Source organism: Delphinapterus leucas, chromosome 20 (assembly GCF_059928025.1).
Source record: "Delphinapterus leucas isolate spDelLeu-1000000601 "Yukka" chromosome 20, BTC_Dleu_Yukka2, whole genome shotgun sequence".
Classification (NCBI taxonomy): Eukaryota; Metazoa; Chordata; class Mammalia; order Artiodactyla; family Monodontidae; genus Delphinapterus; species Delphinapterus leucas.
Window position 1 is genome coordinate 1081309 of NC_143148.1, and position 23787 is coordinate 1105095.

Genomic DNA, 23787 nt, shown 5'->3' on the forward strand with positions numbered 1-23787 from the left:
GCCTGGAGGGGTGGGATCTGGAGGGTGGGAGGGAGGGAGACGCAAGAGGGAAGAGATATGGGAACATATGTATATATATAACTGATTCATTTTGTTGTAAAGCAGAAACTAACACACCATTGTAAAGCAATTATACTCCAATAAAGATGTGGGGAAAAAAAGAAAAAAGATGTTTGTCTTGGGGCTTCCCTGGTGGCGCAGTGGTTGAGAGTCTGCCTGCTGATGCAGGGGACACGGGTTTGTGCCCTGGTCCGGGAAGATCCCACATGTCACGGAGCGGCTAGGCCTGTGAGCCATGGCCACTGAGCCTGAGCGTCCGGAGCCTGTGCTCCACAACGGGAGAGGCCACAACAGTGAGAGGCCCTCGTACCGCAAAAAAAAAAAAAAGATGTTTGTCTTTTGTTTCCTTGTTTCCATTGTTTCTTGTGGGAAGTCAGCTGTTTTCCTTCTTGTTGTTCCATGAATATAATCTGTTGTTTTTTTCTGATTACTTTTAAGATTTTTACTTTTTATTTGGTTTTCAACAGATTGTGATGTTTTAGGTGAGGTCTTCTTGGAAATGATTCTGTTTGGAGTTTGCTGAGCTTGTAGGATCTATAGGATGGTGCCTTTAATCAATCTAGGAAAACTCTCCCACATCTCTTCAAATATGCCTTCTGCTGCTTTCTGTCTCTCTGCTTTAACATTACACGTTACACATTAATCCTATGTCAGATGCTCTGTTTTTACATTCTTTTCACTTCCTTTGTATCATCATAAAGTTTCCACCTACCTGCCTTAATTCACAATCCTTTCTTCTACTGTGTCCAGACTGCAGTTAAGTGCATTCATGGTTTACGTCAGATGTTATATTTTTATTTAGTTGTAGAATTTTTTTGGTTCTTTTCTTCTTTTTTTTCCATGAAATTATTTATCATGTTTATAATAATTTTAAAATCTTTTCCTGCTACTTCTGATGTTTGGGATATCTGTTTTTGTTGACTTTTCTTTTCTTGATTATGTGTCACATTTTCCTGATTCTTACATTTCCTGATTCTAGTCATTTTTTTGTGTACTGGACACTGTGGATGATACCTTGTAGGGACTATAGATTGTTATCTTCTACTAAAGAGTGTGAATTTTGTTTTGGTAGGCGGTTAAATAATTACAAATCACCCTAATCCTGATGAGGCTTGGTTTAGGATTGATTAAGGTAGAGTTACTTTGATTTTGCTTAATCCTTGGGTGTAGCCCTTATTCTTGGGCATGGTCTTTCCTTCTGGGATGTAGCTTTCTAGGGTTTCAGCTGAATGCCTTGGGTGCTTACTGATGTTCTTTTGCCCAAGCTGGGTCAGAACTCTAATGCCTCCCAACACTGTGTAACTCCTGAAACCTCTGCTCAGAAACCTAGCAGCTGTTCTTTGCCAGGTCTTTGAGAGCCTTTTCCGATACATTTGCAGTTAGGGTCCAGCTAAGGACTCATGGAGAAACCCACTGCAGGTTTCTGGGTCCCCTCCTTTGCTCTGCTTGACTTTGCAAAACCCTCCTCACAGACAATTCCATAGCCTCCTCCCTGTGGACAGGAATGTAAGGCCTCCCCACCTGGCAGGAGCACAATTGTGTACCCTCTGTCCACCTCACAGACATGTCTCAGGCACCGACAGAGCTACCAGTGCTATGCTGGTGTCTGGGGAAGAGCAGACAATAAAGGACCAAACGAACAAGGTGATGTTAAATAGCGCTAACCAGTGCTGAGCAGCAGATAAAACAGGACAGTGAGCTGGAAAATGAGGAGTAACCCATATAGGAGGGGAGGTCAGAGAGGGTCTTTTAGAGGAGGTGACCTGGGAGTTGTGACCTGAATGATGAGAAGAAAGGGAAGGGTTGCTGTCACCTGAGACCTTGGGGATCAAAACAGACAGGGCTCAAACAGACAGGAATTGTGTGTTAATGAGGGAAATGGTCACTTACAGGGAGAACTAAAGAAACCCAGCAGAAAATGGAGCAAGGAGAGCTGTGGTAGTTTGACCCTGATTCTGAGTGCTCGGGAGGACTGGATCAAGAGGTATCCTCTTGACATTGTGAAACTTGTTTGTTAGGAAGGTTAATATGATGTCAGTTACAGGAGGAATGGACCTAACTAGGGAGATGGATCAGAATTTGGAGATATCTAAGGATTAAAGAGGGGTGGCTGTTCAGAATATTTTATGTTTGGGATGTCTGCTTATTCCATGATGTTTCCCCTAATATGTCTTCTCCCCCTGTTTTGCTGATGACTTTTTTAGCTGATCAGTCTTCCTGTGGATTCCTCTTGTTCTGTGTGTACATTTTGTGGCTTCTCTTCTCAAAGTTCCATCTGTTCCCTTAGTTGATATTTAAAAACATCTACTTGTATTGTGCACATCTTGTTGCTTTTATCTCATCATTCTCACTCTAGGAGCTTTTTTTCCCAAGCACCTGTTTTTCATTTCCTTCCAGCATGGAAGAACAGACCTAAAAGGCAAGAGTCACCATCAACAGAGGCCATTTCTGGTGACAGATTACCCAGCAGCATGAACCTGGAAAGATACACAATGGGTGATTCCTGGTGTTCTACCATATCAGATGACTGGAAATCTGAGGATGAATCCGAAAAGCAGAAGATGTACAGTGTTAGTGTGGGGCCAGTGGAATATGAACAAGGGCAACTAGTGACCCCGGATGGGGATTGGGAAAATGCTGAAGTTGTGGGGAAATGCAGCTTCTATTCCGACTTTGTTTCTTCACAGAGATTTCTTATCAAAGAACATTTTAATAAACTGACTCAGGAGTTCACAGTTTACAGCATAATTTTGTTTTTCAGAATCATCAGGAAATCTTGGTAGAAAAGAAATCTTGTAAAGGCAATCAATGTGGAAAAGTCCTGGAAAAATTGTGTAAGTTGAATGAGCACGGTAAATATACCAACCAGAGCATATACTTTTCTACACATGAGATAATTAATACTGGAGAAAAATGTTACGGATATAAGGAAAGTGGGAATTTTTTTGCCCATAGGTCACACCTCTCTCAGTTCATGAGAACTCATGGTAGGGAGAAGTCCTATGAATGTAATGAATGTGGGAAAGCCTTTAAGAAGCTTTCATCTCTTTCTCACCATCTAAGAAATCTCAGTAGAGAAAAAGCCTATGAATGTAATGAATGTGGGAAATCTTTCTGGCAGATTGTTCACCTCATTTTGCACCAGAGAATTCACACTGTTGAGAAACCTTATAAATGTAATAAATGTGGAAAATCTTTTAGCCAAAATTCTCACCTTAATGTACATCAGAGAACTCATACTAGAGAGAATCCCTATAAATGTGATGAATGTAGAAAATCCTTCAGTGGACGGTGTAATCTTAATGTGCACAAGAGAACACATACTGGAGAGAAACCTTACAAATGTAATGCATGTGGGAAAACTTACAGTTTTCATTTATCCTTCACTCAACATAAGAGAACACACACTGGAGAGAAACTGTATGAATGTCATCAGTGTAGGAAAGCTTTCAATCAAGGTTCTAACTTTATTGGGCACCAAAGAACTCATACCAGGGGGAGGAAATTACACATTTCATTTTAATTCACAAAAGCTATACAAGTATATGTAGATTTTTTTTTTTTAACCATTTCCAGAGAAGGGCTGAGACTGGGTGGTATTTGATACCTGGGTAAATTGCCAATGAAAAATAATTAGTAAAATCAAAACTCCCTTCAATAATACTAGTTAATACAATCAACCAGTGTGGGAAAGGCCGTTGCTGAGAAGTCAGAATAGGTTGATGATATTTGACTCAAAGACTCAATGTACTATTTCAAAGAGCCAGAGTGCTATGATTTACTTCTTTGTTCTCCAATGATAGAAAGTTAGGGTACTTCTAATTTGTTTCAGGAAGTCACCGTAAACTGTTATTATGAACACTGTGTAGAAATACGGAAAGCACCTGTAATGTTTACTGAGAAGTGCAGAATTGTTGTGGCTGTGTTATCCTATGTGTGCATCTGGACAAGGGCTTAGAAGAAAACAGAAATGAACATAGCTAATTTAATAAGAGTCTGGGAATACTGGGCCTTTTTATGTTTCTCTAAAAATTGGTACAGTTTTACAACAAATAAAAATACAAGGAGGAGGGGCTTCCCTGGTGGCGCAGTGGTTGAGAGTCCGCCTGCCGATGCAGGGGACACAGGTTTGTGCCCCGGTCTGGGAGGATCCCGCATGCCGCGGAGCGGGTGGACCCATGAGCCATGGCCGCTGAGCCTGCGTGTCCGGAGCCTGTGCTCCGCAGCGGGAGATGCCATAGCAGTGAGAGGCCCGCGTACCGCAAAAAAAAAAAAAAAAAAAAAAAAAAAACGAGGAGAAAGAAGCTCAAATGTCAGTCTGAATCATTAGAAATGGGTGCACTAAAGTAGCAAAAACAAGAAGAAATGGAAATAAATTTAGTGCTAAACACAAGAAATTAGAAAAAAAATATTTCTAATCAAGGCAGAAACAAGGATGTAATAGTGATAAAAGGAGAAAATACACGGTAAAAGATGATTCTGAGAAGAACAAACTATAAATTCCAAACTAACACGATCAAGAAAAATAACACACAGATTTGCACCATTGGGAATGAAAAGGGAAATAAACATAGAGAAAATTATATCATAAGATTTGTACATTTTTGTGTTAACACACCTGAAAAACTTAGATGAAAAAGACAGTTTTCTAGGAAAACATAATATTGACTGAAGAAGACACAGAAAACCTAATAGACTAAACATTTCAGAATAAATTGAAAAAGTTCTCAGGGAATTACTCCACAAAATTTCAAGTCCAAGCTATTTTATCACTGAATTATTTCCACCTTCAAGAAATAGAAAACTCTTTGATATACAACTATTCCAGAACATATAGAGAGTTGAATGCTACCTCTTTTGTGATACCAGTCTGTCAAAGCTCAAAGAAAGAAAAAGGCCAATATCTCTCAGGAATATTAATGCAAAAGTTCCAGATCAGACATTACAGCGAGTACACCTGGATTTAGGAACAATCACTCCAGTAAACGGGTACTTTGTATTAGGAAATATACAACTACCATGCTCTATTTGAATCAAGCAGTGGAGAAAAACAAGTCATCTCAATGATTAATGAAAAAGAAGCTGATAAAATTTAATATTTATTATTTCGGGGGAGAAAAAAACCCTGGTAACGGAAAAAGTATTTTTTTTGTTTGTTTGTTTTTGCGGTACACGGGCCTCTCACTGTTGTGGCCTCTCCCTGTTGCGGAACACAGGCTCCGGACACGCAGGCTCAGCGGCCATGGCTCACGGGCCCAGCTGCTCCGCGGCATGTGGGATCTTCCCGGACCGGGGCACGAACCCGTGTCCCCTGCATCGGCAGGCGGACTCCCAACCACTGCGCCACCAGGGAAGCCCGGAAAAAGTATTTTTATAATATGATGATATCAGGCTTAATGGTGGCACTAGAGCTGAGGTTGGCAAACTAGGGCCCACAGGCCAAATCTGGCCCATGTGTTTTTGTAAGTAAAGTTTTGTTGGAACATAGCATGTACCCACTCATTTCCATGTTGTCGGTAGCTGCTTTATGAGGTAGAGTAGCTGTGAAAGAGGTCGCATGGCCTGAAAAGCCAAAATGCCAGAAAAGCTTTGCCAATCCCTGATCTAGAGCCGTTCCTGTTCCATTCAGGAAGGACCAAGGCAAGGTTGCTCACCAGTCCTTACGTATGAGCAGGCAGTTCACAAAAGGAGTACATATGGACAATAAATACATGGAAAAGTGTATGAGCTCATCAGTAATCAAAGAGATATAAATAAAAGTGATAAAAGTATATACTTGGGCACCTGTTATGAGGTAGGCAGTATCCCAAGCATTCAGTCTAAGTAACCTCATTTAATACAAAAATCCTAGTAAGGAAGTTCTGTTTAGACTGCAGAAAATTCAGTCCCAGGAGGCTAACTGACAGGTAAAGACTGGCAAGGATTTTAAAAGACTGTGTTGGATGTAGGCAAAACTAGTAGGGAAATGGACCCTATTATTCAGCACCCATGGGTGGTTATATGGGTGCACCCTCTTTATAGGGTGGTCAGGTTAGAAGTGTCCATATGTAAAGTATGCTCATGAGTTGATTCAGCAGTCTCACCCATGGAAATAACTGCCCAGTTATGAACGCACACGGGCCTAGGACCTTTGTTATAGCACGGTTTGTAACAGCAAAATAAGAAATGCTCACCAATAGGAGAATGTTTAAGTAACTATGGTGCAGAAATTAAATGGCATATTGTTGGGAGACAAAATTAGGTTCATAACAACCTGGATGATCCCAACTCTATGAAACCACAAATCTCAGGGGAACTCTGTGGAAGAATGTCACCCACATGTTGACATTGATTATCTATGGGTAATGGGACTTTTAAGCAATGTTTGCTCTACCTTTTCCTAAGCGATTTTGTTTACAGTGAATGTGTACCATTTGATACACATGCAGCTTACTTATTCAGCACAGTTCCCAGAATAAGTAACTTCTCAGCCTGTGTCTGGTTTCTGCCTGCCTCTGAATGCTCCCACCGTAGCACTGTCCCAGGTGTTCACCCTGCTTGCCTTGCACTGGCCCTGTTCTGGTTCCTGGAATCTTGGCAAGGTGACTGCAAATGTTTTTCCCTCCATCTGGAACCACAGTCCACCCAGCATAACCTTTGGGAAGCTGAGACCCATCCTTCTGGTCTGGGCTTAAACATCACTTTAGAAAGGACATTTATGACCAACCAGACCTAGCTGATCCTTCGTCACACCATTTATCAGAGTTTGCAAAGATTTGTTTACCTGTTTATTCTTCAAACAGCAGGTAGAATTCCTGCTGAAACGTTAACTCCTGTCATGCCAGCCTCTGTGGAGAAAGTTCCTGTGTCTTCCCATTTTATCCAGAATTTAAGATTCAGATCCTTAACAGCTTACTGGGGCCCTCACCTGTGATTCTCCCCCTGACTACATTTTAATCACAGAGGTAGGTTTAAAGAAAATGACAACACCAAACTTGTTTCCAATGAAGATGTAGGAGTGCATGAACAATCTTAGCTCCCAATGTAACAATGAGTAAAACAAAGTTTAAAAATTATACTCTCTTATGGTACACTACCAAAGAGGGGCTGGGAGCGAGGAAGCCTTGATGCATTTCAAGGAGGTGGCCCCCTCACAGGTGAGCACGCTGGGGACAAGCAACTGGTCTGGGTGCAGGTAGGCCTCAAAATTGGCTAGAGCAACTCTGAACAAAGAAGGAGAGAGCAGCAGAGCCCTGGACAACTGTGAGTGGGTGGAACAGAGCCCCAAACTTGGGGCAGGAAGAACTCCAAGTGCAAAAGTAATTTTCTCATCCTGAGAATCCCCTTAGCCTAGAATTTTGCCGTGTACCCAGAACAGTGAAGTGCTCATATCTTAGATGCACCATTGAATCATTTTTGACAAATGCATATCAAGACACAACATTTCCATTACGCTAGCAAGTTCTTTCATGTCCCTTGCCTCAACGTGATAAAAGGCATCTACAAAAACCTACAGGTAATATCACACTCAATAGTAAAAAATGGAATGCTTTACCCCTAAGATGAGAACAAGACAAGGATGTCTGATCTCACCACTTCTATTCAACATTGTAATGGAGGTTCTAGCTAAGGCAATTGGCAAGAAAATGGAATAAAAGGAATCCGTATTGGAATGGAAGAAGTAAAATCTGTTATTTACAGATTAAATGATCTTCAATGTAAAAAATCTGATGGAATCAAAAAAGAAAACAAAAACTATTAGGACTAGCAAGTGAGTATAGCAGGATTGCACAATACAAGATCAATATTCAAAAATCCCTGGTGGTCCAGTGGTTAAGACTCTGCGCCCCCAATGCGGGGGGCCCAGGTTCGATCCCTGGTCAGGGAAGTAGATCCTGCATGCTGCAACTAACATAGCCCGCATGCCGCAACTAAAGATCTGGCACGTGGCAAAGAAGAGCCCACATGCCACAACTAAGACCCAGTGCAGCCAAATAAATAAATAAATAAATAATTTTTTAAAAAAAATTGCAGGGAGCTCCCTGGTGGTCTAGTGGTTAGGGTTCAGCACTGTCACTGCCATGGCCTGTGTTTTGCTATAAAAAGAGGAACATTTTCAGTGTTACTGGCCACAGTAACTTTTTCTTGTTGTTGTTAATGATGTTCTTCTAGAGATTTTATGTGAGAATAATTTCCTTAGGTAAATATCCAGTTATTTTGGAAAGATCTTTTTCCATTTTGTTTTTGTTGTTTTTTAAACAGTTGAAATAACAAAAATCCTAAGTACTCAAAAAAATTAATTGCAGAGAGTTCCCTTGTGGTCTAGTGGTTAGGATTTTGTGCTTTCACTGCCGTGGCCTGGGTTCAAATCCCTGGTGGGGGAACTGGGATTCCTCAAGCTGTGCATGCAGTGGAAGCATGGAGTCCTGTCTTTTACTTTGTTTATGGTGTCTTTTGAAGAAAAGAAGGATTTTAAAAAGTGTCTTTTTTCTTTCATTGTTTGTGTTTTATGTCTTCAGTTCAAAATCCCAACTACGTTTGGGTCCTAAAAATAGTATCTTGTATTTTCTCCTAAAAGACTTTCTAATTAGCTTAATTGCAATATAATTGACACATAATAAAACTGCACATGGACTTCCCTGGTGGTGCAGTGGTTAAGAATCTACCTGCCAATTCAGGGGACACGGGCTCAATCCCTGGTCCTAGAAGATCCCACATGCTGTGGAGCAACTAAGCCCATGCGCCACAACTACTGAGCCTGTGCTCGAGAGCCTGTGAGCCACAACTACTGAGCTCATGCGCTCTGGGGCGTGTGTGCCGCAAATACTGAGCCTGCGTGCCACAACTACTGAAGCCCTTGTGCCTAGAGCCTGTGCTCCGCAACAAGAGAAGCCACCACAATGAGAAACCCGCGCACCGCAATGAAGACTATCCCCTGCTCACTGCAACTAGAGGAAGCCCGAGCGCAGCAACGAAGACGCAACGCAGCCAAAAAAATAAATAAATAAAAATAAACTGCACGTGTTTAAAGTGTACAATTTCATAAATTTTGACCTTTTAAAAAAATATTTTATTTGTGGCTGCATCGTGTCTTAGTTGCAGCACGCGGGATATTCACTGCGGCATGCAGGATCCTTCGCTGGGGTGTGCGGGCTTCTCTCTCTAGTTGAGGCACACAGGCTTAGTTGCCCTGCAGCACGTGGGATCTTAGTTCCCTGACCAGGGGTCGAACCTGCGTCCCCTGCATTGGAAGGCAGATTGTTTACCACTGGACCACCAGGGAAGTCCACTTGACTTTTTTTTTCCCCTTGACCTTTTTTTAAAAAATTATTTTTCTTTTGGCCACACCATGCGGCTTGTGGGATCTTAGTTCCCCTATCAGGGATTGAACCCGTGCCCCCTGCAATGGAAGCGCTGAGTCTTAACCACTGGACCTCCAGGGAAGTTCCAATTTTGACGTTTAAATCTGTAAAACCATCACCACAATCAAGAAAATGAATATGACCATCACCCCCGCACGTTTCTTCATGCCCCTTGAAGTCCCTCCTCCTACCTCTCCACATCCTTCCCCATTCCTCTGTTCCCAAATGACCACAGGTCTGCTTTCGGTTACTATAGATTAGCTTGAATTTTCTAGACTTGTATATAAATGGAATGATATGTTGCATACTCTTTTTTTGGGGGAGGGGGAACTGGCTTCTTTTACTTAGCATAATTATTTTGATATCCATCCATGTTGTTGCATGTATCAATAGGTCATTCCATTTTACTGCTGACTAGTATTCCATTTTATAGATCTACCACAATTTGTTTATCCAGTCATTTGTTGGTGGACATTTGGGTTGTTTCCAGTTTGGGGCTATTACAAATAAAGCTGCTATGAACACTAGTATAGTGTACAAGTCTTTGTATGGACATATATTTCCTTTTGGATAAATAGGATTAAAACATCTGGATCATACAGTAGGTGTAAGTTCAGCATTTTAAGAAACTGTCATTTTGTTTTTCAAAGTGGTTATACCATTTTACATTCCCATCAGCAAAGTATGAGAGTTCCAGTTCCTCCACATCCCCATCAATATTTGGTATAGTCAGTCTTTTTGATTTTTGCAACTCCAGTAGATGTGTATTGGATTCTCGTTGTGTTTTTGTTTTGTTTTGTTTTGTTTTGCGGTACGTGGGCCTCTCACTGTTGTGGCCTCTCCCGTTTATGGAGCACAGGCTCTGGACGCGCAGGCTCAGCGGCCATGGCTCACGGGCCTAGCCGCTCCACGGCATGTGGGATCTTCCCGGACCGGGGCACGAACCCATGTCCCCTGCATTGGCAGGCGGACTCTCAACCACTGCGCCACCAGGGAAGCCCTGTTTTTTTTTAAATAAATTTATTTATTTAATTTATTTATTTTTGGCTGTGTTGGGTCTTTGTTGCTGCGCGTGGGCTTTCTCTAGTTTTGGTGAGCAAGGGCTACTCTTCATTGCGGTACTTCATTGCGGGCTTCTCATTGCAGTGGCTACTCTTGTTGCAGAGCAGGGGCTCTAGGTGCGCGGGCTTCAGTAGTTGTGGCACGCAGGCTCAGTAGTTGTGGCTCACGGGCTCTAGAGCGCAGGCTCAGTAGCTGTGGTGCATGGGCTTAGTTGCTCTGTGGCATGTAGGATTTTCCCAGACCAGGGATTGAACCTGTGTCCCCTGCATTCTTAACCACTGTGCCACCAGGGAAGCCACTGATTGTGGTTTTAATTTATATTTCTCTAATTACTATTGATGTTGAGCATCTTTTCAAGTGCTTTTTGTCATTTGCCCATCTTCTTTCATGAAAATATTTTACCCTTTTTTCAAAAATTGGGTTCTAATTGTTGATCCACTTTTATTTAATTTTTGTACACGGTGTGAGTTAAGGATCAAAGTTCTTTTTTTTAAAATTGTTGCAAAGGCTATCCTTTTCCCACTGTGTTGCCTTCTGTGCCGTTGTAAAAAATCAGTTATCCATAGATGTATGGGATTATTTCTGAACTATATATTCTGTTTCATTGGTGTATCTGTTTATACCAATACCATGCTGTTTCGATTATGTACTTTATAATAATTTTTGAGATCAGATAGTGCTAACTGTCCAATTTTCTTCATTTCTGAGTTGTTTTTATTATTCTAGGTCTTTGCATTTTCATATGATTCCATGTCTACAAAAACTCCTGCTGGGATTTTGATTGGAAGTGCATTGAATCTATATATTTGAAGATAATTGACATCCTAACAATATTGAGTCCTCTAACATATGAACAAGTATATTTCTCTATTTGTTTAGGTCTTCTTTAATTTCTGTCAGCAATATTTTGTTTTCAATGTATGAATTCTTCACATCTTTTGTCACATTTATCCCTAAGTATTTCATAGTTTTTGATGTTGTGGTAAATGGTATTTTTACTATTTTCAATTTCCAGTTGTTCATTACAAGCATATAAAAAGGCAGTTGTTGGGACTCCCCTGGCTGTCAAGTGGTTAAGACTTTGCATTGCAGTGCAGGGGGGTGCAGGTTCGATCCCTGGTTACAGAGCTAAGATCCCACATGCCTCATGGCCAAAAAACCAAAACATAAAACAGAAGCAATACTGTAACAAATTCAATAAAGACTTTTAAAAAATGGTCCACGTCAAAAAAATAATGCAAAAATAATAATAATGCAGTTTTTAAATAATGCATTAGGACTCCATGCTTCCACTGCAGGGGGCCGGGTTCGATTCCCTAGTTGGGGAACTAAGATGCCACATGCCACATGGAAAAAAAAAAACAACACTGAAAGGATAAATCTTTCCTTATATATGGAGCAAAAAATGCAAGTTGCAGATGAAATCTTATGCATTTATATGAATGCAAAACGTGCTTTGTATTGCTTTCGAATACAGGCATGTAAAGTTTCAGGAAATGTGTGGAGTGATCCACATCTCATTCAGGATAGTGGCTGCCTCTGGAGGAAGGGGAGTTTCTGTTGGCGAGGGAAACACAGGTGTTTCAGCCTGTAGGTTGATTTTTTTTTTTTTTCAGCTTAGGAGTGTGTTCACAGGGTTTAATTGAATCTCTGACGAGTTTACTATATTTTACATGTTTTTCTTAAAAGAGAAACGAGCAGACGTCTAACGTTAAATTCCAGAGATGTGAGAATTTGGATGCTGAATGGTGAACTGGTGGCAAAGAAAAGCTGTGGAAGGGGGAGCTTCTGCATGGTCACCAGCAGTAGAGAAGCATCTTGACATCCTTCTGGGGGGACTCAGAATCCCATAGTGTTGACCTTAGTGACTCTTGGACTCTTAGCTGGAGAAGATGAGTTAATCCTAGGATTTGAGAGCATAAGGTAACTTCAAGTCTACCTGACTTGTGCTAGTTATTATACTATTGGCGACCCTACAACCCAGTTCATAAAATACCCTACTTGTTCCAAGTAATGTATCCTGGACTCCTCCTCCCTTTACCTTAAAAAAAAGAAAAAAATTAAGTTTTATTTATTTATTTATTTTTGGCTGCATTGGGTCTTCCTTGCTGCGTGCAGTCTTTCTCTAGTTGTGGCCAGTGCGGGCTACTCTTCATTGTGGCGTGCAGACTTCTCATTGCGGTGGCTTCTGTTGTTGCAGAGCATGGGCTCTAGGTGCGCGGGCTTCAGTAGTTGTGGCTCATGGGCTCTAGAGCGCAGGCTCAGTAGTTGTGGCAGACGGGCTTAGTTGCTCTGCAGCATGTGGGATCTTCCCAGACCAGGGCTCGAACCTGTGTCCCCTGCATTGGCAGGTGGATTCTTAACCACTGAGCCACCAGGGAAGCCCCCCCCCCTTTACCTTTTATTCTTATCTGGTTATGAGGAAATGGAACCAGCTGAAGCCCTTCACGTGGCATGGGGTGACCACATTTTGGGCACCTCTCAGAGGAAGGGCATGTCCACAGACAACCTATATTCTCCTACTGCTCTGGTCTCTCCCCACTCAGAAACCTCAGTAACAGCTCAGACGTAGCCCAGACTTCCATAATGTGGCATCCAAGATGGCTGTTCGCCCCAGCGTTGCCACCTCATGACAGAGAGAACAAGGTAGCATCCAACAAGCTGGGGTACCTGAAGTAGGAGAGCGCCTGGGTATGAGGGAAGCAGTATCATCACACACCTGTAACCCACTCCCCACCGGGCCTTGGTGAACTGGTCTGCATTGAGAGGCCTCCTCCATGCCCTTCCTTGTTCTGGGTATTACAGACTGGACTGCAGCCCATGATGCACAACCTTTAACCTACTGCCTGTTGGCGCTACCTTTTGAACGCTAACATTTCCACAATCTGACCACGGATCACCACCCACGTTGATTACTGCATTGGTACAAAGGTCACTCCGGTCCTTCCCTCACCCTCTTTAACTCTGCTCTCCACACAGAAGCCAGAGTGAGTGATCCTTTGAGGAGGCCAGAGCCCATGACTGCTCTGCTCAGAACCATGCCCCGGCTCACAGCCAGAGCCATTCCGATGCCCCTAAGGCTCTCTGCAATTGGCCACCCTCTCTCTGACCACCATGCTGTCCCCCCAACTAATCAGTCGAAACTAGGGTGGAGAAATGAACAGGCATGGCGAATAAGGAGCAAGGAGGAAGGGGCTAGGGAGCTCTGAGCAAGGGTCACCCCCAACACAGCTGGGAAGGAGGCCTCGGTCCAGTGGACTCAAATTCGTCTCGGTAACAAGGAGTAGGGCTTCATATGTGAGGGGAAGCTCAAAATTAGGTTCCTTGTCCGAAAAGGGTATCCTAAGAACCACTTCCTTACAATATTTTAACTACTGAACGAAAAGGAAAGTGCTCAGACTTCAACCAAGTTCCCACTGCTAAGTGCGGCTACAGCGAGCTGCCGTTTTACGGACGGGCAAACAGGCTCGCCGACCGGCGATTTACCGAGGCCCCCTAACGTCAGGCAGCGGTGGCTGGCAGCGCGGTCCGCGGCTGGGAAAGCACCGCCCGCCTCGCCGAGGTCTCTGGCACGGCGGTCTGGGTAAATCCCTAGAAGGAGGAACTCGGAGGCCGAGCACCTCCAGGAACTTGCCAAGGTCTAACCGGAAGCGCTCCGCCTAGAACTACCACTCCCAGCAGCCTGCGCGGAGCGTCCCGGTCGACGCCGGGCCGGGGTGGGTGGGGGGAGCGACCGCCATTGTCCGCTGCTGAGGTGAGGCGGTCGCTCAGTCCGTGGGGTTGCTACTGCTGCCGCTGCCGCTGCCGCTGCCGCTGGCCGGGAGGTCGGGAGAACGGGTGGAGAGAGCCGACGCCTACACTCGCGGCGGGCGCGACGCCAGGGCAGGTCCCTCGGCCCGCCTACGGCCTCGCGGCCGCGCTGGAACAACTGGGCGGGCCTGGGTGAGCCCTGCGCGTCAGGCCTTTGTCCTCCGGGCGGGAACCCCAGACGCACGGGCGAGCCGGGCCGAACGTCCGCGGCGAAGCAAACGCGAGCTTGTTAAGTCGCCCGCGAAGAGCGGCGGGCACTGGCCCTCAGGGGTGCGAGGCCGGTGGTTGCGAACCAGGTGAGTCCGGCCGTTCCCGGGACGGGCTGAGAGCATCGCACCCGCGGCAGGGTTGCGGAGGAAATCCGGGGTGGGAGGCCAGGAAGCAGGAGGCGAGGACCCCTCCGAGGCCGTTCCGGGGAGTCCACCTTTCCTTCCCTGGCGGGCGTTTCTCGTACGAGTCCGTTCTCATCTGACGCAGAGGCAGGTCAAAAGGGGGTTGGGAACAGCCCAGGGCTCCTTTAAACGTACAGTGATCGAGGACTTTGTCAAGTTGCAGGCAATAGTGCAGAATACTCAGTGTGCCGACTTGGAGTTCGGGCGCAGATCCCGGTGCTCCTGGTGCCCAGTGGGCGTCCCAGTGCTTTATGCACGCTCCCAGGAATCCGCAGAGCTCTGCCAGTGGGCGTCGGGCCCTCAGAGAGGTGCGGGACTTGCATAAATAAGCCTAGAAGTTAGGGAGTTGGGGATGGTCTGGGCTCCAAACCCGGCTTTCTTTTGGCCTCTGCACCAGAAGAGACAGACAGACTTGGGCCTGGTAGGTCTTCCAGGTGGATTTTTTTTTTTTTTTAAGATAAACTTTACGTAACATAAAATTAACCATTTAATCGTACAAGTCAGTGATTTTGTTGTGTTTTCAGAACGTTGTGCAGTCATCACCACTATATAATTCCAGAACATTTTCATAACAACCCCCAAGGAAGAAACCCCTGAACCCATTAAGCAGTCATTCCCCCGTTCCTGCTTTCTGCTCTAGACAGCCACTTACATGTGAAGGTTGTACGTAGATTTTATAGTAATTTTCGTTAAATCAACAGAAAAGCTACCTTGTTCTTGTCAGTAGCTGTCTCTTGAGAACTGTTGACAAATTTCTGCTCTCTTATTCTGGAACGTGCCCATTTTTCAGCTAATTCTTGTCACCCTTCATTTCTCTTAAGAAATTCTGTTGTGTTTTTGACATGTAAGTTGTATTCTTATAATGCTCTGTAGGAGTCTTTTGTTGTTTCTGTGGATGTGTTCTCTTTATTCCCACTGGATCTTCTGTGAGGAAAGACCATTTTTTGTCTTTTTACACTTTTATCACTAGGTGGGTATTGCAGTTGCTTTCAATAATCACCCAAATCCACTGTTTCTGGGCAAGCTCCTGGTGGATTAATCCTGCAGGATGGCAGCCATCAACCCGTGGGCTTCCTGGGGTGAGTACAAATCTTGTTTCTTCTGGGCCTCCCCAGCAATGATCTGCTGGAGAGGGGCTGAGGGCTTTTGGGATTGGGGAGGGGGGTGTCTCTCTGTCTTGGTATAGAATTAGAACTGAGTGAGATTTCTTTAAAAAGTTGGTTGTTTGTATTAAAGTCAATGTAATTTTTGTGTATTTCATAGTCATCTCCTGAGAAGTCTCATTAGTTTTAAGAGATTTTCTAGTGATTTGTATGACAGTCGTACGTACAACCAAAATTTCTCTACTACTCCCATATTTTTTTACTATTATTATTGTTTCTTATTATATAGCAGTGGTTTATGATATAAGAACAATGTTAAAATAGGGTCAGTGGTGTGTTTTATCTTTAAGCGAGCTTTCATGTATCTGTCATTAAAGATATCAAAGGAGTATCTTTTTCCTAATATTTTTTAAAAATTAAGTAATGTTAAATTTTATCAAATACCTCTCCAGCCTATTTAAGGAGTTCTGTCCTTAATTGTTCTGTTGCTGTATCATATCAATAAAATTCCTGAAAGTGACCCACCTGTGCATTTCTGCTATAAATCTAGCTTATGTTGGGTTTGTTTCACACGTCCTTGGTCTCTACTTATGGAATTTTGTTTTGCGCATTAGTGAGACAGTTCTCCTTTTCCATTTGTAGCCTTTTGTCACTAGGATTGGTGTCACAGTTCTTTCCTTTCCTTGTCCTAACCGGATCCTCTGATGCAGGTATCTTTACGGACCAGTCCTGGGGGATGGCGGCTGTTGACCCGTGGGCCTCCTGGGGTGAGTCAAGAACTTTTGTCCCCGGACTTCCCTGGTGGTCCAGCAGTTAAGACTCCACACTTCCATTGCTGGGGATGCGGGTTCCATCCCTGGTCGGGGAACTATGATCCGACATGCCTCATGGTGTGGCAAAAAAACAACTTGTGTCCCCATCAGCCACATTGGTTAACATGTTTTGGTCTCTCCCAGCAGTAACCTGCCATTGCCAGGGAATTAGAGCTGGGGAGGAGGGGGCCGGGGGCATGGGGTCTGGTCCAGCTCTGTCTCTGGGCAGAGCTGGAACAGAGAGGGACCAGAACACTCCACTGGGGGGTACAGTGTGATGACATCTCCAGGACAGGATGCATGAGAATGAATGTGTGGCCACTTAGGTAGGGCTCAGGCCTAGAAAGTCTGTGAAGAGACACTTTGTCTAAGACAGTACCTCAGCAAGGGGAGATGGTTCATGTGTTTAAGCACATTCTTTAATTTCTTGGCCCCACTGCTTTCATCTGTAACATGAGGAGGTAGGGTTTTTCCCTTGCCCAAAGGGGAAGGACAGGGTCAGGAGGTGGGCCTCATGTGGTCACACTTCTGGGAGGGAGAACTGCCTCTGTGACTTCACTTTCCTCCCCCAGCTCTGTGTCCTCAGGACTCTACCTGGTGCGTGGAGAAGACCCCTGAGGAGAGAAGGAGGGCCCCCAGGCTTCTGACAGCCCAGGCCCAGGTGAGATGGGGTTTCTGCTTTTTCGTGAAGGGTTGCCCTGTTCCCTGAGGTGTTCAGGGTGTTCCCGGCCATCCCAGTCGATGTACTTCCTCAGTTTACCACAGCTAGGGTTTGGGTAGAGAAGGAATCAGCTAGAAGTTTATTGATTCCTGAGCACAGGTCGGGAGAATTCTGTTTTCCATGACTTGCAGCCTCACTGTCAACCAGCCTGTTCAGAGTCCTGAGCCCCAGCTGTGCTGTGGGCTGTTTGGTGGATAAGGGGCAACCCCCTTTTGGCTAGCAGCCCCCTCCTCTTTTTCCCTCCCACCTTCCCTCATGTATTCAGTGCCTGACTCAGATTGATGATGTCTGCTGAGCTCTGTGCTTACTGGGAGGAGAACAAGGTGAAGTGTTAGCCCCCATCCTGAGGAGCTCCCATGCCACTTTCCAGGGTGGTTCAGTCAACTGCTGAGACCTCACCATCTGCCTAGTGCTGCACATGTGGTTCAGGACACAAGCCAGAGGTGCTTAGGGAGGCCCTGAGCCCTGGAGCAGCTGAGCACAACTGATGCCTTGGGAGAATCTGCATAGAGGCCGTGGGGCACAGAGCACCTGGGGTCCTTTTGCTGTGGAGAGGAGGCTGCCTGGGAGATGGAACACCCCTGAGCCAAGGGGTAAAGGGGACACATCAGCCGGGTGGGCATAGCCTGCTGTGCAGGAATCTGGCCTCCTGTAGCACCATGGGGACGCACCGCATGACCAGCATCTGGGTGAAGGCTGACCATAATTAGATTTTAGGCCAAAGAGGCCAGGACAAACCCAGCCGCATCCTGAATGCCCGCCGCCGAGCTGGGTCTCCATCCTGGTGGTAATGAGAAGCCTCAGAAGTGTTGGGAGCAGGAGGAACCAGGGTTTAGAATGTGGCTGGAAAGTTGCCTCTGGCAGGGGAGTGGAAAGAAGGGGGGCTGTGGGAAGCAGGCTGGCGTATCAGGCTTCAGTCTGACCAGCACCTGGAAGCCAGATCTGAGAGGTATAAGGGAGTCGAAGCAGGAGGACTTCGTGACTGTAAGGGCACAAGGGTGGCTCCCGAGAGAAATAGGGCAGCACAGTTCATGATGTTGGACAGGTGCCATCTCCCTCCTCCCCTCTTGCTCAGCCCCCTTACTTGAGGCAGCCACTTAAAAAATTCTTTTTAATAAAAGCTTTATTAAAATATTAATGTACCATAAAGTTCAACTTTTTAAAGTATGTAGCTCAGTGGGTTTTAGTATATTCACAGAACTCTGCAACCGTCACCAGTATCTAATTCTAGAACATTTTATCATTCCAAAAAGAAACCCTATACCCATTAGTAGTTACTCCCTGTTTCCCCAACTCTCAGCTCCTGGCAACCACTAATCTACTTTCTCTGTATTTGCGCATTATGGGCATTTCATATAAAGGGAATCATATAATATATGGCCTTTTGTGTCTGACTTTCAAGGGTCCTGTATGTCATATCGTTTATCAGTATTTTATTTCTTTTCATGACTTGGAAGTAGTCATTTTTAACTTATGTTTCAGTTTCTTAGGGTTTTTTCCAAATGAGAGATTTTTATCCTAGTTCTTCACATTTGCATGTACTCTAATGATTGTCTGCTGTGAAAGACAAAAATAGTTTCATTACTATATTTAGAGTTTTCATTTCTAAGTTAAAATAATGAATCAAGCAAATGTGAGATACTGTGATATAAAAATGTTAATAACATCTCTGCTTAGCTTTATGCCTCCCGCCAAGTTAAAAAAAAACTAACAAAACCTCCCACGGTTTCAAGGCTGACTGGTGAAGCACGTCGTGAGTATGCTGTCCCCACATCACAGCACTGCCGTCTCAGGTCTGAGCCACGTAATGAGGGCATCACAGCTTGGGTGACTGGTGTTCGTTGCTCTTACAACGTGCGGTCATTTGCAGACAATCGATAGTGAAGCTAGACTAGGCTGAAAGATGGGCCCTGATCAGTTGCTTGGGAACAGAAGTTAGTTGTAGTGAAGTGCTGTGAAGAAGCTCTAATAACCACTGTGCTGCACTCTGCTGTCCATTTATATGAGGGTTTCTGAGAGTTATTAGAGTTAATGCCGAGAAAATAAAATGGAGAATTAAAATAACACCACCCTCTAATGTCTGAAGAGTTGTGATTTGTGAGCATGTACTCCTGGCCCCTTCCCACACCCACTTTGGATCTTTCCCTGTGGGAAACTCAAGACTTGAATGTGTGAGTTTTGTATTAAGTGAGGTCTTGGGAACACAAACAAGAGCGCCTTATCCCTCTATTGTTCCCTCCAAATTAAATATTTATTGAAATAAAGCATTCACCTGGTGAAAATATCAAATGCTGTCATCCCTTGTTATCTGAATAGTCCGATCTTACAAACATGTTGGTTAGTGAAGTTTCAGCTAGTGGGAGCCCATTATTTTGATGAATAGGGAAAATAATAATAATATCCCAGCCCATATAAAAACCCCAGCCAGCCCCCCCCAAATATGGAAACTCAAACCCCCACTATAACAGTCCACCAAAGATTTCTGCACAGTAAACATTCACATAAAACACTAATTAATGGAATACTCTGCCTCCATCTTTGGTTGTCTCAAGGTTGAGCACAGTTTAGTTATATTTTCCTTCTCTGCAAAGAGCTTGCCCTAAAATATTAATAAACAATGAAATTCTGAAGATGCCAGAGAGTATATCTGGACTTCCCCAGGTTCCATGAAGGGGCCAGTTGTCAGAGAATTCAGGTAATGCAGGAGCAATCAGATGAGATCCTTAGCTGTCAGGTAAACAGCTAAGACCCAGCTCAGCACCCCTTACATCCTCCCTTAAACCCTCCTGTAGTTTAAACGTGAGGCTGGTGTGTCAGATTTCATAAAGTGCCTTAGAATGTCTAGATAAACGATTATACTTGTGTACAAAGCAACATGTCCAAAAATGTTTACAAGAATTTGGGTGAAACATGTTTGCAAGTCATCCTGGCAGATGATATTTGGAAAGTAGGAGTTCAGGTAAGGGTTACCTGTGAAATGGAAGGGCTCACTCCTACCTAGGGGGTGGGGCCCTTCTCTGTTCTGCTTCCTTGCTCCTAAGCATTAGGTAAGTGAGACTTTCGTCTCCCAGCCCCACCTCTTGTCTCCACAGCTGGTGAGACTAGGTGCCTATCTTCTGCTGTCTCTTCTGTTTCATCACCAGCCTCAGTTTTGCATTTTCTTTGCATCCCTAAGGCCTCCACGAGTTGTGGGCCCTGACATTGGGGCATATTCTGCTGGGGGTCTTTTTTCTTCCTGATTGGCAGTCCATGGGCCCTTCCAGTTTTGATGACATCTCTCAACTCTGAAAATATTTTTTATTTAAATTTTTATTTTGACAAATTCCATAACTGCAGAAAAGCATAAAAAGTGATTAAACAGACAGGTGATTGAACAAACTCCAAGTTAATCATCGTTAATGTTTTGCCATATTTGCTTTTCGTTCTTTTTAGTCCCCAATCACATTCTTTTTGCACCCTTCCTGACAGCAACCACTTAAGATACGTACATAGTTAATCCATTTTCATACTCATGTAGGTAATAAACTATATAGACATTATAAGGTAATAATCTGGTTTTTTTAACAATGCTTTTTCTACATGTAGCTTTTCTACACCTTTCAAGGTCAATTTTGAGGTATATCCATGTGGTAGATGAAGGTCAAGTACATTCCTTTTGCCACATCAGAGAAGCGCACTCTACTCATCTCTTCTGAGAATAAGCTTATAAGTCCTTCCTCCTTCCACCATTTTTCCTATTCCAAACAAAGCCCTGTGGAAGTTCTTTTAGTTTTGCTTTGTGCGCACATTTAAGTTTATCTGGGCATACCTTGGAGGCAGCACTTTGCTGAGTTTTAGGGTGTTTGTGTTTTCCATGTGACCAGTGCTGCCACGTGGCTCTGAAAGGGCAAAGCCCCCTCTCAGTCTCCCTACTCAGAGAAGGTGCCTATTTCCCTGCATCTTTGCTGCCACTTGACAATATTAATATCGGGTCTTTTAATTTTTGTTTACCTCAAGACCACAAAAGTTTATTGCATTATTTTAATTTGCATGTTCTTGAATGCGAGTGAGGTTGAATATCTTTAAATGAGTTATTGGCCATCTGTATTTCCTTCTTTCTCTGTGTGTCTCCCATCCCTAGATTTCTGTAGATTCTCACATTAATATGTAGGCATTTCATGCTTTCTGGATCCTGAGTCTTTGCCACATATCGGTTATCTTCTCCAAATCTGTAGCTTGTCTCTATGGTGTCTTTTATCAGTGAAATGTTTTTTGGTATATTTTTGTCAAATATATCTGTCTTTGTTTATGGCTAGTGTTTTGTGTCTTTTTTAAAGAAGTCCTGTGTTTTTAAAAAATTCCCTCCTGTTTTCCTTTATATTATTTTTCTGAGGTTGTCTGTTAGATGGCCCCCTGACTGCTGTGTTTTTTTTTTATCTCTTCTTCATATTCTCTGAGCCTCTTGTATTATCCTGTCCTATTTTATACCGAATCTTTCCAATCTGGGAATTAGAAGTATAGGTCATTGGAAGTTGGATGTGACTGCTGCCTGGATTCTCTGTCCTCTTAGCTGCTAAGTTCGGTCTTTCCACCTGTGCAGATGTTCCTCATGTGTGCAGGGGCCCTCTGGTCTGTCTTTGTTTACCAGAGAAGAGCTGTGAGGCTGTGTCTGACAGATCTGCTTTGTGCACCTGAGCAGGTCTGGTTCCTGATTGACCTGCCTCTAGGTCTCTGTCTCTATCTGTCTCTCTCCCTCTCTCTCCCTCCCTCCCCTGACAAGTCTCACTCTAATCTCCATGTGCCTCGGTGGGCCAGGATCACCAGGTCGGTTCTGCTTCCGGTTTCCTGGGTGCACAGCTGGCTGTTAGGCCACAGACCCCTCCCCTCTCCCTGTGTTGGGCTGAAGGGGTCTCAACTCCAGGGTAGTCACTCATCCAGGCAGCCTGAGAACCTCCCACACTCTTGAGTATGAGGAGGGTCCAGGGAGTTTTTCCCACAAGGCAAACTGGCTGGCAGGGATGTGGGGCAACTGGCAAAGTTGTCCTGAATATAGAGGTCCTGAATATAGACCTTGCAGCCTGATTCTCCTGGCTTCAGTGGCATTTAAGCTCAGAGCCCAGAGCCTCTTTTTGGGGTCCTGCTTCCCCTGCAGCCCCTTCTAACGTGCAGGCCTGGGGTCTCCTTTGCTCTGTTTCCTTGGTCAGCCACACTCATCTCCCCATCTTGCGGGAATGTGTAGAACACCACATGCCGACGGCCTCTTTGCTGGCCCGTTATGTCGTTTACTTTCTTAAAAAAAACTTTAGGAGATTAAAAAACCCTACGAGTTTCCTGTTGCCGCTATAACAGATTACCACAAACTTAATGGCTTAGAACAACATGAATTTATTCTCATGTTCTGGAGTCTGAAGTCTAGAATGGGTCTACAGAGTTGTGTTCCTTCTGGAGGCTCAGGGGAGAGGCTGCTTCCTTGCTTTCACTCACTTCTAGAGGCTACCTGCCATTTCTTGGCTCATGGCCCCTTCCTCCATCTTCAGTGTGCATCACTCCGACCTCTGCTTGCATTGTCTCCTTTTCTCTGACGCATACCCTCCTACCTCTTTCACTTGTAAGGACCCTTGTGATTTCATTGAGCCCACTGGATAATCCAAGATAGTCTTCCCATCTCAACATCCTTAACGTAATCACATCTCTGTAACTATGACATCTTTTGTCATATTAAGGTAACAGTCATTAGGACATGGACGTCTTTGGCAGTGCCATTATTCAGCTGACGACAGACACCCACATTCACCAGCCTTAGCAAATGTCACCTTCCAACTTTCTGCCTTTTCATTTATTCGGACAACCTTTAAAAAAAAAAAACTAGAGTATTTTATAGCGAAGCACAGATACTCTATCATTTCACACTTCTGTGTATGTATCTGAGACATTCATACCTTTTAGAAGATAAACACAATACCTTTACACACCCAACAAAATTAACAACAGTAATTCCTTACTATTACCTAATACCAAGCCCGTATTCACTTTTCCCCACTTGTCCCCAAAATGTCTTTTGCAGTTGTTATTCAAATCAGGATCCAAGCAAGGACCACATGTTGCATGTTCTTCATATACTGAAGAAACAGGTCACCTGTCTTGGGTTGCCTGATTTTGCCTTTGTGATGTCCTTGGATGAGTTCCTCTATCCAGCTGTCTCCCATAGACTGGTAGTTGAGCTAGAGGATAGGGCAGATTCAGGCTTTGTATTTTGGGCAAGAGTACTTGATAGGTGGTGCTGGGTCCTTCTTACTGTCCTGCATCAGTGGGCACAGGTGGTCTGGTTGGCCCATTTCCAGGTGATGTGATGGATTAGTGGCTGCAGGTATTGTCAGCCTGACCCCTCCATCGGACATTTCCCTTTCTGCCTATCGCCTGTGGTTTAGCAGTCATCAATGATCACTGCCAATGTCCACTATTTTAGTAGGGGTTGCAGAATCTCTCTAGTGATTTCATTCCTTCTGT

The 23787-nt window shown here is 44.3% G+C and overlaps 2 protein-coding genes across 2 annotated transcripts in view; both read left to right on the top strand.

Annotated features, from left to right (window-relative positions):
* Positions 1 to 15623, top strand: part of LOC149744528 (uncharacterized) — a 46076-nt gene extending 30453 nt beyond the window's left edge. The window contains 3 exon segments of the mRNA XM_089903472.1: positions 2458 to 2775; positions 2778 to 14569; positions 15190 to 15623. Of these exon segments, the coding sequence (XP_089759598.1) occupies positions 2458 to 2775; positions 2778 to 3583 (1124 nt within the window). The 3' untranslated portion in view covers positions 3584 to 14569; positions 15190 to 15623.
* ZNF606 (zinc finger protein 606) overlaps positions 1 to 23787 on the top strand; it is a 55398-nt gene that overhangs the window by 22474 nt on the left and 9137 nt on the right. The window contains 4 exon segments of the mRNA XM_089901956.1: positions 2822 to 2894; positions 15636 to 15744; positions 16479 to 16535; positions 17153 to 17241. Of these exon segments, the coding sequence (XP_089758082.1) occupies positions 15714 to 15744; positions 16479 to 16535; positions 17153 to 17241 (177 nt within the window). The 5' untranslated portion in view covers positions 2822 to 2894; positions 15636 to 15713.